Source organism: Ruditapes philippinarum, unplaced genomic scaffold (assembly GCF_026571515.1).
Source record: "Ruditapes philippinarum isolate M1 unplaced genomic scaffold, ASM2657151v2 ctg11511_1_1_1_1, whole genome shotgun sequence".
NCBI lineage: Eukaryota > Metazoa > Mollusca > Bivalvia > Venerida > Veneridae > Ruditapes > Ruditapes philippinarum.
This window is the reverse complement of record NW_026861873.1, coordinates 7960-20871: the sequence shown is the minus strand read 5'-3', so window position 1 is coordinate 20871 and position 12912 is coordinate 7960. Positions and strand designations below refer to the sequence as shown.

Below are 12912 nucleotides of genomic sequence, written 5' to 3'. Positions count from 1 at the left end.
GTGCTTTCTGGCTTTTATTGCTGTAAAGAAAGGCCTCAAAACTAATGCAATGTCCAGTCCACAACGGAATCAAACCGATCGTGCTTGAACCGATGACACCCGAAAATGGTGGGGTATTTTTACAAAAATTCATATTTTTTATTTAAAAAAGAGCAAATCACCGGTCCATAAACGACCATGCCATGCGGCCCTCTCGAGGCCATATTTCTTCGGCTAGAGCATTGTGACTCGTACTGTTCTAAAGGACAACATCCAAACTAATGCAAGGGCTAGTCTACAACGGAATTAGACAATAAGCACCAGGAAAAAGTACGTTCTTAAGGAAATTCTTACCAGTTACATGTATATACAGAAAGAACGAACCACCGTACCTTAATAAGACCGTGCAATGCGGGCCTCCTCAGGCTATTTCATTTGGAGTAGAGCTTTGTGTCTTATATTGCTGTCAAGGAGAACCTGCAATTTAATGGAGCTGCTTATCCACAACGGAATAAGATATATTGTTTCAATGATTGCCAAAACAATATGGTGTTTTTTACGAACATTTATACACTTTACATAGAGAAAGAACAAGGCACTGATAAAAAACGACCTATGTCCTTAGGTAAGAGCTTTGTGCCATATACTGCTGTATAAAAGAACCTACAAACAAACGCATTTGCCTCTCTGCAACAGAATCCCTCAAACATTTCCTCACAGTGCAAGCGGCAACTTATTCTTCTTATGCGGTCAATGTATGCATGTAAATTATTATTTAGTCAAACCATATTTTTAAATTGTACCTACAAAAATGCATGGTTTTATTTTGACCTCTATACAATATACTTTTCACTATATCTGCACTAGTTGCTAGTTTGCACCAGAAGAAAACAGTTGGTTCATGTATATTGCCTATAAGTAAGTGTTTGGAAACTATAATATGTACCAGAAATAAAAAAAACTTTTGAAAAATAGAATTAAAAGCATTTCTGGGGCATAATCATACTTTAATGTTATAAAAGAATATAGAAATATAAAAATGTTTTTCAAAGGGTTTCATGTGCTAGTGTTGATGCCGAGAATGTTATTTAACAATCTTTCCCGGAAGTTAGATCCGTATACATATGGTGTTTTTCTATAGATTCGTCCTATTTTTGAATCGTGTGGCTCCCAATATACAGCAGGTTTCAAAAGATCCTTAATATTCTGAAAAAAAATGAAAATATTGTTCAATACTAATATAGGTATATCAAGCTTTAATGTTGCCATATATTTTTAATAAATTTCTTTCAACACTTTTTGTGGGAGTACCGATTAAGCCGGTGCTAGGGGGCGTGAGAGATTTTGTACTTTCTGCTATCTCTAATGAATATACGAGGATACAAAATGATCGTTCGTAAAGAAGGAAAATAATTTTCCTTTGTAAAGAAAAAAAATCATTTGTAAGGAGGAAAAAAAATATTCGTTTGTAAAGAGAATATGTACTCGTTTGTAACGAAGGAAACATTTCTTCGATTCTGAGGCACAGTGTACATTTTAATGAACTTACTCTTCCTGAACAGCTCTGTTGTATAACTTGATATACGGCGACTATCGGGATCAAACTTATTGGTACAAAGGCAAACAAATTGCCAATAGTTTGTGCATGAATTGGGTACTCATAGCTACCCAATGTTGGTGTGGTATAGGAAACGATTGTCGGTATAAAAATTCCCTGAAAATAAAAATGAAACATATATGTATTAAAGATAAGTTCAAATTGTTGTTTAGCAGAAAATATAAAAATTCCTATTAAACTTTAAATAACTATCCCCTCTTATCAAACTAATTATTACTACAAGTGGAGTGGTTGCCTAATGGGTTAAGGTGTCTACCTCTCAACCAAGGGATTATGGGTTCGAGACCTACTGGGGTCACGACCATGTGTGTACCACATGAAAGCATGGCTAGAAAAAAATTAAGTAGCTTGGCTTCTCTATATAAAAAATTAACCATAGCTCCAAAAACGAAAATGAATATTTTTTATATACCAAAAGACAATCTCGCCGGTCCAAAGTATTGGCCATACAAAGGTTTATTCAATAAAGAAAAAATCAATAAGGAAGTTATATCATACTGTATGAAATGAAGGTATAATCAAACACCAGATGAAAGAGGACAATGAATTGTTTAACTATAATGGAAAATGAAACATTCTCAATAAAAAAAGAAATAAAATTTGAAATAAAACACGATTGAGAAGTAGTTATATACGTATGATAAAAATAGCAAATGAAAGAGCACTAAATGCCTATTTTGTCCCAAAATTAGTTTTTTTTCTTCATTCCCCTAAAACTTATTATTTTTAGTTTATCTAAATAGTTTCCAAAAAAGCTACTCATTGACCAATTATATTAACCATCTTCTCTCCTGTTGCTTTTTGGAAATTAAAAATTAATACAGTAATAGTTACAGTTATAGTGATTTAGCATTTTGTTTGGAAGTAAACAACTACTTTTTTATATTTACTACTTTTATGACATATAATTGCGCTTAATTCTTTTTGTAATATGCATCTAACATGCTCTTAAAGTATTATTTAAACATGCCATTTCTAACGAAGTTCGATTTTTTATTCGTTTCTGGGACATAATGTGCCTTTAAGAGTCGTTTAATTTTAAGATAGAGAAGGAAAATGTTTCTAACCAGAAGAAATAAAGGAATGACAAAACACCAGATAAGACGGAGGAGTATATTGGGTCGTTTTCCTAACATCGTCTCTATATCATCTGAGAAGCGATTAGCCCCTGAAATAATACCAGTTTGATACGTTAGTCCTTCGTCCAAATGTATATGACGCTAAAATCAGTAACTAAATAACTACTACATATTATTAATGACAAACATATATTGACAAGTACTTAAACCAGCTTTCGGTAACTGAATATACCCTTGCGACCAGTACAGACAAAGATCGTCCCCGACACATTACATTTATTGACATAAAATACACACATAAAATACACGAAATAAAAATAACTCAAAAGTAAACAAAGATGTGTGCATTAATTATAATGTAAATTAAGCTTTATATCTAATGTCCTTATTTTTGAAGCAAATAAAATATATAAATGTTCAAGGTTTACCATAAATCCAAGCTACAACAATACATTCAAGGAGAGCAGTTCCTACCAGATTGAAAGTACCCATGTAAGAGTCAATGAGCATGAAGATATAGTATCCAGCCTTGTGATAGAAATATATAAATAATTCATATGTACACACATCAAATATATGCACAAATAAAACGCTTATATAAATATATGTTGAGTAGACGTTCAATATCAGGCAAATTATGTTTGACAAAAATATACTCAGAAATATTTGACTGACGTAATTTTTCAGTATCTTAAGATCTTTATATACATATATATCTTTCAGCATCTAAACTTTAACTTGCTGGAGCCAAAAGAGACAAAAATTTGCCACAAGAATACAGCAAAACCAGCATGCACACCCGTGCAGTCTGCCAGGCTATGTGCTGTGAGAAGCTCCACTTTTTGTATTCTTATATTGAGAAGCCCCTAAAATTCGAAAAGACCACCCAAAGTTGCAATGTAAATCACAATCTCATTAAAATCAGAGCATCGTTTTCGCTCCGTTACTCTTAGCTACCTAGCGAAGAAGGGTAGTTGAACGTCAGTAAGGATACAATTTATATGATTTATGGCAATTTCAGCAGGTTTAGAGTTCACTGAACTATTTAGTTTCTCTACTTGTTTAAGGGCTCGTAACCGAAAAGCATAGATCCTGATCAGAATGTGTGGATGCGCAGGCTGGTCTGGATCCATGCTGGTCGCAAACGCACTATGTTGGTTTTGTAATGGCGCGGCTCAATTAACTTACCGATGTGGTGAGAGGAATTCCTGATATTATGAGGAATATTACCAGCCCTGCAGAAATTAAGAGCCTGTATTTATGTAGCTTTTTGTAGTTTAGATCTATAAAGGCATTCGTCACTGTCTCAAAACATCCGAACTGTAAAGGGAGACAATATATTGTTAAAACATCCGAACTATGAGGGGAGGTAATATTGTTAAAACAACCCAACTAAAAAGTGTATCTTACAGTTTTATGATCTGTTTAAATCAGAGCCCCTTCGAAACTTCCGCTGTAGAGCCAACGACCAAAAACAAACTGAAAAAGGTAAACACAATTCCCAAACACAAACGTGCTTGATTTTCAAAAACCGAAGAATGCTTTGCCACCCGGAACCTTGTTCCTCTACATTTTGAATACAATTTTGATACGAAAATGACGTTAATATAGATCTATAGAACTTTCTTACCAAATATTAACTTTGTCCAAGCATGTTCTTTTGAATCGGATATTTTTAGACATTATTTATTTTACCCTTTTCAGCTTTGTTATGGCCGATGACTCTACAACGGAAGCATCGTAGGCTCTCTCTCTCTCATTTAAACAGATCACCAAAATATGAAGTGTTAACGATTAGTAGAGGTAGAATATTGTAGTAAGATCTTGTATGATATAAACATGATTTATAAATAAATAAAATGAATTAAAATTAAATATTATAAACATAAAATTTTAATGCTTTATTTTTTCAATAAATCGTGTTGTGCAAAAATTGTTTAAAGTTCTTTCTGTAGCCGAATATCATTCTTATAAGGCCATTTTCTGAAATTAATTGAAACTATTAAAAGTTTTATAACTTATAAGATTAACCATCTTATATTACAATCATTATTGCCAGTGTATACATGTACATGTATACAGAACTTTTATGAATAATTTACTTTCCAAAAATTGAAAATGCAGAAGGCATGTTCGTGGTGGAAATACTTGAAGACCAACAATTGTGAAATTGTGAAAAGTAAAAGTTAAAAACAAAAAGCGACGATAGAGTCCTTTAACTTTGTTGTTTTGTATTTGACATGCTTAAAATATAAATATTTGCACCTGTGTATCTATGCCGACCAGTACAAGGGTTAAAAAGAACAAGATGGACCATGCATGTGGTACAGGCAGGCGGCTCAGAGCTTCCGGGTATGCTATAAAAGCTAAACCTGCCCCTGTAATAGATGTGTTAAAATATGAGCCGCGTCACGACAAAACCAACATAATGGGTTTGCGACCAGCATGGATCCAGACTAGCCTGCGTATCCGGGCAGTCTGATCAGGATCCATACTGTTCGCTAACCAACCCTATTACAAGTAGAGAAACTGATAGCGGTCAGCATGAATCCTGATCAAACTGAGCGAATGCGCAGGCTGGTCTGGATCAATGCTGGTCGCAAACGCACTATGCTGGTTTTTTCGTGACACGGCTCATATACCAGTTGCATATCACCATATATAGAACTAAACCTGGATACTGTAATGTATAAAATATATATTCTATGTTACGAAGTTATAACAATAAGCGATCCCTATGTAACAATGAGAACAAATACAATGTACAAATAGTTGTGAATATTCGGATTTGTCTGTTCATAACAGAAAATGGTGCAAGATGTTTCATGCCCACTAGCAACGGCTTTATCAGAATTTAATCATCAATATTAAATGAACATAAATGAAAGGTCTAAAAAGGAAGGAAGAAAAAGCAGCACTGTCATGGAGTGTGTATAACGTTGCAACGCATTGTCAAACCTGAGAAAGGAAGTTCGTCAATCGATGTGCCAGTTTCTTTTGAAAGGAAGCCTATAACAGAAAACACCACCACCCCACTGTATATTCCTGTAAAGGCGTCAGCTATACAAACAACGACCGAATCCCTAAAATAATAAAAAAATGAAAATATATTTCTGTCGCAAGATTAGTTGTACTTACCATATTGCATACAACTTTGGAACTTGTACTAGTTTGCACTTTTCGATGTGAAAGGTCTTGACCGAGAGACAAATATTGTCGCTTCCCGATATGAGCCGTTACTCCTAACCCCGCTTATAATCTTAAAGGCCCATTAAGTCGCAGAAATACTTTTAATTTTATTTCTCAAAAGCTTTTAAATTTTTGGTGTCCTGTTTTACTTTCCAAAATTTTACTCATTGTAAATTAGTGTAGTTATAGTTATTTGGTATTTTTTATGGAAGTCAAAATACTACTTTGTTTACATTTAGCATCTTTTATGACGGATAATATCACATTCATTGCTACTTAATTCAGGTAATAATATCTAACGAAATCGTTTGCCATTTCAAAAAGAAAAATCATTTTGACTCAGAATGTGCCTTTAAATGAAAATAAATCAGTACATTTATCAATTTGTCATTTTAGGGAAAATTTCAAAATATTAACTGACTTAATAGCGAACATTGTAGACCATGTTGAAGTAGACCATGTTGAAGTAGACCATGTTGAAGTAGACCATGTTGAAGTAGACCATGTTAAAGTAGACCATGTTGAAGTAGACCATGTTAAAGTAGACCATGTAAAAGTAGACCATCTTAAAGTAGACCATGTTAAAGTAGACCATGTTGAAGTAGACCATGTTAAAGTAGACCATGTTGAAGTAGACCATGTTGAAGTAGACCATGTTGAAGTAGACCATGTTAAAGTAGACCATGTTGAAGTAGACCATGTTGAAGTAGACCATGTTAAAGTAGACCATGTTAAAGTATACCATGTTAAAGTAGACCATGTTAAAGTAGACCATGTTGAAGTAGACCATGTTAAAGTAGACCATGTTGAAGTAGACCATGTTGAAGCGTAAAGGAAGGGTCTGTTCAACTTGGCCTTACCGCATTTGTAGAATTTGTTGCCAACAGCAGATTGACGGTTAAATACATTTGTATCTAGACAATGATGTAGTCAATGTTCATAACAGAATGAAGATGGTTCTACTAATGCGCTCGATCGCACCATGATTCAATGTATGATTGCTGACCCATCTAGTGGTTTTCTCAAGCCTTGACCCATCTGGTTATTTACTCAAGCCTTAAGAATTTTAATTGCATATTCGCCAAACAATAACTTTTTATCGTCGTCATGACTTATAAACTTATAAATCAACGGAAACAGAAAAAACAACAAAGAAATGAATTTTACATCTTAAAGGGAACTTACCTTAATGCGTTATGGTTGAACTTGTTAAAACTTGCCATGGTGATAGCGCCTCCCCAAGCCGGTCCAAGTGAGAAGAAACATTGCACCGCAGCTTCGATCCAAACCTGAAATAAAGAGATCCAAGAACAAATAAAAGTTCATAAAAAACTGCGCACGCATGAATACATTACCGAAGAAAACATGTAATAACAGATACAATTATATTGGATATATTTAACCCATTACGTCATATACACGCCTTTTAACGCCTTCCCCCCCCCTTTTTGTTGTCTCAAATGGTGAAAAAAATGCCTTATTTAGGCCTCCAATACTTGTTTTTGTTTGAGAAATGTTGTTAAAAAAGTGACCTCTTTTTCGGCGCGGCCCCCCAACCAAAAGATACATCAGGGGTTGCCAGAAGGGGGATGTGCCCCTTCTGATTGGGGGGTTTGAAGGGGGCGGAGTCCCCCTTATCGCCAAGGAAATTTTGGACTTGTGAGAGGCTATAAATAAACCCAGATTGATCATAAGGTAACGTGTAACCAACGCTGAAAAGCATTTGACACTATCTCAATCCATTGAGAAGTTGCAGCATGCACTTTGAAATCAATTTTGATGGAAAAAATCAACGCAAAATAGTGATTTTTGGCAATTTTGAGATGTCCCCTCGTTGCCATGGTAACAGAAAATTTAAGCCTGAGGGCAATGGTCTAGTCAACATTTGTGCCAAGTTTGATTAGTGTTGAAGTGGTTTTTGTAGTATTATAGCAATTTGAACTTGTAACGGGAGACTTTTCAATGAAAACAGCCATTTTTCACAAAATGCTCATGAAGTAATGGGTTAAATAAAAAGAACTGACCTGTCCATGTATAAGTCTACTGAAATCTGGAATTAGATAAAGTTGAAGTCCATTCCAAGCCCCGTCCAACGTCACACCGCGTATTAACAAAGCTGTTAGAAGAATGTATGGCAATGTTACTGTAACGTAAACTACCTGAAATAAGAACGTTAACTACCTGAAACAATAACATAAACTACCTGAAACAATAGCATAAACTACCTAAAATAATAATGTAAACTACCTGAAATAATAACATAAACTACCTGAAATAATAACATAAACTACCTGAAACAATAACGTAAACTATCTGAAACAATAACGTAAACTACCTGAAACAATAACATAAACTATCTGAAACAATAACGTAAACTACCTGAAACAATAACGTAAACTACCTGAAACAATAACGTAAACTACCTGAAACAATAACATAAACTACCTGAAACAATAACATAAACTACCTAAAACAATAACATAAACTACCTGAAACAATAACATTAACTACCTGAAACAAATACATTTACTACCTGAAACAATAACGTAAACTACATGAAACAATAACAATAGCTATCTAATTAAAAAATCATTTTCCAATTTTTTCCCAAAGTTGTCACTTTTAATGTTCTCAAAAAATTAAAAGCATTCGAGAAACGAATCTAAAAAAACCTGAAAATATCACCAGTCAATGGACAGTATGAACGATGCGAAGAAAGTATCAAAATGTATAACCAACCTTGTCAGTAAACCTTCACCGAACAGGTAATACAATACTGAATTCTGTAGCTGTCAAACCTATATTTGACGAGACGCTAGCTGAGCCAAGTCAAAGTAGATTAAGTATTGTTCTTAAAAATGTATAATAATCTCTTCATTTACACAACAGTTTTGACATTTTACAATAATTAATATATGAATTTTGAATCCTGAAAATGGAGACGAGTTTATATAGGGTACGATATGCATTTGATATTGATTTTGGACTCTTACAATAGTCACATAGCTCAATCGGTATGATTGGATCCAATAATGATATATTTTGGAACATCGCGTGGCTCAAACGCTGTTAGTTCATTGCTTATATTTTGTCAAAATGAATATTGTCCATGTATAATGAGATACCTTTCCAAGTGATTTAACACCTTTGGCCAGACACAAGAAAACTAAAAGCCATCCGAGAATGAAACAGCCAATTAGATGAGGTTGGATTGAACCAATGACGTCTATTCCAGATGACTTTTGAAGAACATTCCGCCTGAAAAAAAGAAATAATTCTTATATGGTAAAAAAATTGATACGAATATCTTTGTGATATGACATACACGCGTTAAGCGACTGTTTGTTAGACGGTCATATCTGCAGTGTAATGCAGTCACCATAATTATCCAGGTCTATTGTTGAAACGAATTTAATTCTGAGAATAATACTTTAATAATATTGTTTAAGTTTGTGTCATCGAAAATACAATACTAACTCGTCAAAGGTGTAAGTGGAAGCAGAAGATTTGAGTGTTCGGAAAACAAATTATACGTACAATATATGACTTAGAATTTTTTATAGTTTGTATATTCATAATTTAAATATTTTGGTAAATTTTTATAAACAAGATATTAGATACCTTCAGTGAAACCAACCGATAACTTGTTGGATTTCATCAATAAACTTGTCCGGTTTCCTTTTGTTTAGAAACTATCCGTTTTCAATTTAAAGGGATCAATATACCGTCAAATTTACTTACTCAAAGAATTCCGTTGAGGCCGATCTGAATGTGATAGATGTAACACTCAAACCATTGTTTGTCATGTTAAGCATTTTGTCAGTGGTATTTGTTGTCGAGTCTGGATAGAAATACCAAAAAGATTAATTCATATTTTCTATTTGAAAACTTCTAGCAATTGACCACTAGACTCAATGTCTGAGAACTGATCACGGAGTAAAAACGCCTCGCCCAAGGATCGTGCCAGCAACCCCCGAGTAATTTATCAGATGTTTTACCTACTGAGCTAAACGGGAGAATCTCATGTTCAAGATGTGATAACTTAGTTTGGTTGTTTGTTGTTTTTTTAAGTCACACCTAGTCTGTACAAGTCATATGTCGACTTTCTAGCTTGACTTGCGGGAAAAGTATGTCGTGTGCAATATTTCAGGCACGAGCGGGAATCCGGGTAAAACCACCACCGACCTTCTGTGTACAAGTTGTATAGCTTCCTTTTAAAATCCAAAATACCGAACGAGATTCGAACAGACAACTGTGCAAAATTAAGTGAATCGAAGTCGAAAACCGTTCAAAAGCAGTCCACCAAAGAGGCCAGATATGATATATTTTGATAACTTGTTTTATGTGTTTTATTACGTCATTGCATTCTTATTTGTAAATGTAAAAATCAACACATTTTGTATAGTTCTTCACCTAATTTTCATGCATATAAATATCTGCTCGAATTCATCTAAAAAATCATTATTATTGATATATCTTTAACCAACAGTAAATAAAACAAGGTCTAGTGTTGAATTAACGATGTAATAATAAGTAATATTACAGATTTTACCTTTTAAAACACTCTTTTCTGTTTGATTATGGATTTATTAGTCTTACAGACAATATATATAAGTTTTTCTGATAAGGTATTTTTCTACCCGACCGGTCATTTTTAATTAATTTTGAAACATAAACAAATTACCAATGCATAACTCAGTGTTCCAGCTTTGTCCACATCGGCTCCATGGAAGTGTTGGGTAGAACGACTGGATGAGGAAGTAAATCACCCAGCTAAAGGCCGCTCCATAATACCAAATGTAAATCAGGGATAAAGAGACCATGACCAACCCAACGCCTGAAATTGTTCACAAATAAAAAAAAACAGAACTTTAAAACGAATCTAGGAGTTTTAAATAGTTAATACTTTCATTTACATAAGGCATTTCAAATTTGAAAGCAGTTTATTTTCAAGTATTTAGTAATTTACATGCTTTGTACGTTATTCACAATAGGCGCCAGTCAATTATCTACATGATACCATTTTAGTCACCAGGGTACTCTTTAAAACTAGTTGTAGTATTAACTACGTATAGAATCATCTAGTGGGCAGGAATGCGCGTGTTTGTTTTTTTGTTCGTTTGTTTTGTTGAAGTCTATGGCGGAATTTAAACCAAAAGCTATCAGAAGCCACTCATTGTAATCCAGCGACCTTAACCACACACGTCATCTTTTATATCTTATACAATACATGTATTGTAAAATTTATGTTTTTTTTTTTAATTCTGACCATTCGAGTTATATGGATATATAACCTAAATTAACTTTATAAAAAAGAGGTCACAACAAATAAAATAAATGAAATGGTTGAACAATATCAGCTCAGATTGTTGTTTTTTATGATTTATTAACTGCATTGATGCATTTAATAAGATCATTGCACCCTAGCACCGACTGTTGCAAAATTACATATTCAGAATTTAAAAAAGAAAGAAAAAACAAACAAACAAAAAAGAACAACGGAAATCAGTGATTCCATAAAAGCAGACAAATGTAAGTCTGAGAATAAAATTACCTTTGAAAAGCGGACATATATTCCAAACTGTGATGGGAGACATCCCCGACCATTGGCCAAGGCATACTTCAAGGTAATACAACGGTCCCCCACATATTGTCAAGAAAAGGATAAAAGGAATAATTGCACATCCTGAAAATAGTAGAAAAATACGTGCACATGTTAAGGGATATTCTGAATCATCCTTTGATAAGTATGATAACTATAACGTTGGTCCGGCTTGAGGAATTTCTGAAATAAATTCTTACTTATCCACTACAGTAATCATGTTTTTAACTTTGCCAATGTTGAATAACTGCGCATTCCTTTTGCTTTGATTTTGCAATTTTGATTGTAAAGTTATACTTGTATTTGAAACATCACATTTCATGATATATTTGAGAATTCTCTGTAATATTAATTACACGCTATAAATGATTAAAATAATTACTTTGAATTTATGTTTTCATTTATTTTGATTAAATATACATGTATTGTACGAGTATATTATTGTACTTTAATGTTATTTATGTAATTTATATGCAAATAAGCGTTGCATTATAATATAGGGAGAAGGACATTCCAGAAAGGACATTTCAACTTCATGCACGAAATCACGATTGCAGCTTCAATCATTTGCGATTTAAACGTATTGCAACGAGATATTTATTTCTGAGGAGATATTAAAAAGATTGACATGATTTACCCAGGTTTTATTTCAAATGAATATGTCAGTTTTATTTCATTAGTTATTATATAGTTATTATTAATTCATTTTATTTTACGCTTCAGCTTATCGGGTATATTTTATTTAGAAACTTGCATATACTTAACTTAGAATCTTCTTCGAAAAGTGAAACATTGAAAGCAAAATTAAATAGATGATAAATTATACCTCCACCATTTCGGTAACAAAAATACGGAAAACGCCAGATATTTCCCAGCCCAACAGTGTATCCTACAAGCGACAACATAAACTCGAATTCACCGCCCCACGTGTCCCTTTCTGCCTCATCCTTATCATCATCATGAACATCATCTATGTCCTGTAATTCACTTGTCTCATCTATATCTATACTCTCTACATCAGCTTTTAAATCCTCTCCAATTCTGAATTTAGCTATCTCGTCCGTCGCTGAGAAATTTTGCTCCATACTTTCTAAAGAAACAGTAACATTTGCACTGTTTTGTAAAATTAATGAGTACCATCAATTTATTGTGGCAGGTAACACTTGTTTAAGGACTTTGTATACCGGAGACATAGTATATGTATGGTGGTAAATGGTAGACAAACATTTACTAAAAGCTTTATTGTAAGACAGATTAAGCGAGATAAGGTTCTTTAAGCATATATCTAGATAATTCGTCATAGGTATACATTGACAACAACGTTGTTTCTACTTTTTTTTAATACTGCAAATTTTACATAGACAAATAAGCAAGATTAATATATACACAAGTGAAAAGACTTCTTTTTTTACTTTATAGGGAATCTCATAATTAAAAGAAATCTG

The 12912-nt window shown here is 33.5% G+C and overlaps 1 protein-coding gene across 1 annotated transcript; it reads right to left on the bottom strand.

Moving 5' to 3' along the window:
• Positions 1–971: 971 nt before the first annotated feature.
• LOC132717211 (sodium- and chloride-dependent glycine transporter 1-like) lies at positions 972–12597 on the bottom strand. Its single transcript, XM_060700638.1, has 14 exons — positions 12294–12597; positions 11420–11551; positions 10550–10702; positions 9607–9706; positions 8991–9123; positions 7890–8024; positions 7051–7154; positions 5635–5759; positions 4942–5054; positions 3865–3996; positions 3105–3204; positions 2665–2765; positions 1529–1693; positions 972–1185 (listed from the first exon to the last, which is right to left on the bottom strand). Exons 1-14 carry the CDS (start codon positions 12550–12552, stop codon positions 1036–1038), a joined length of 1902 nt encoding a protein of 633 aa, XP_060556621.1. The 5' UTR covers positions 12553–12597; the 3' UTR covers positions 972–1035.
• Between the last annotated feature and the right edge of the window lie 315 nt (positions 12598–12912).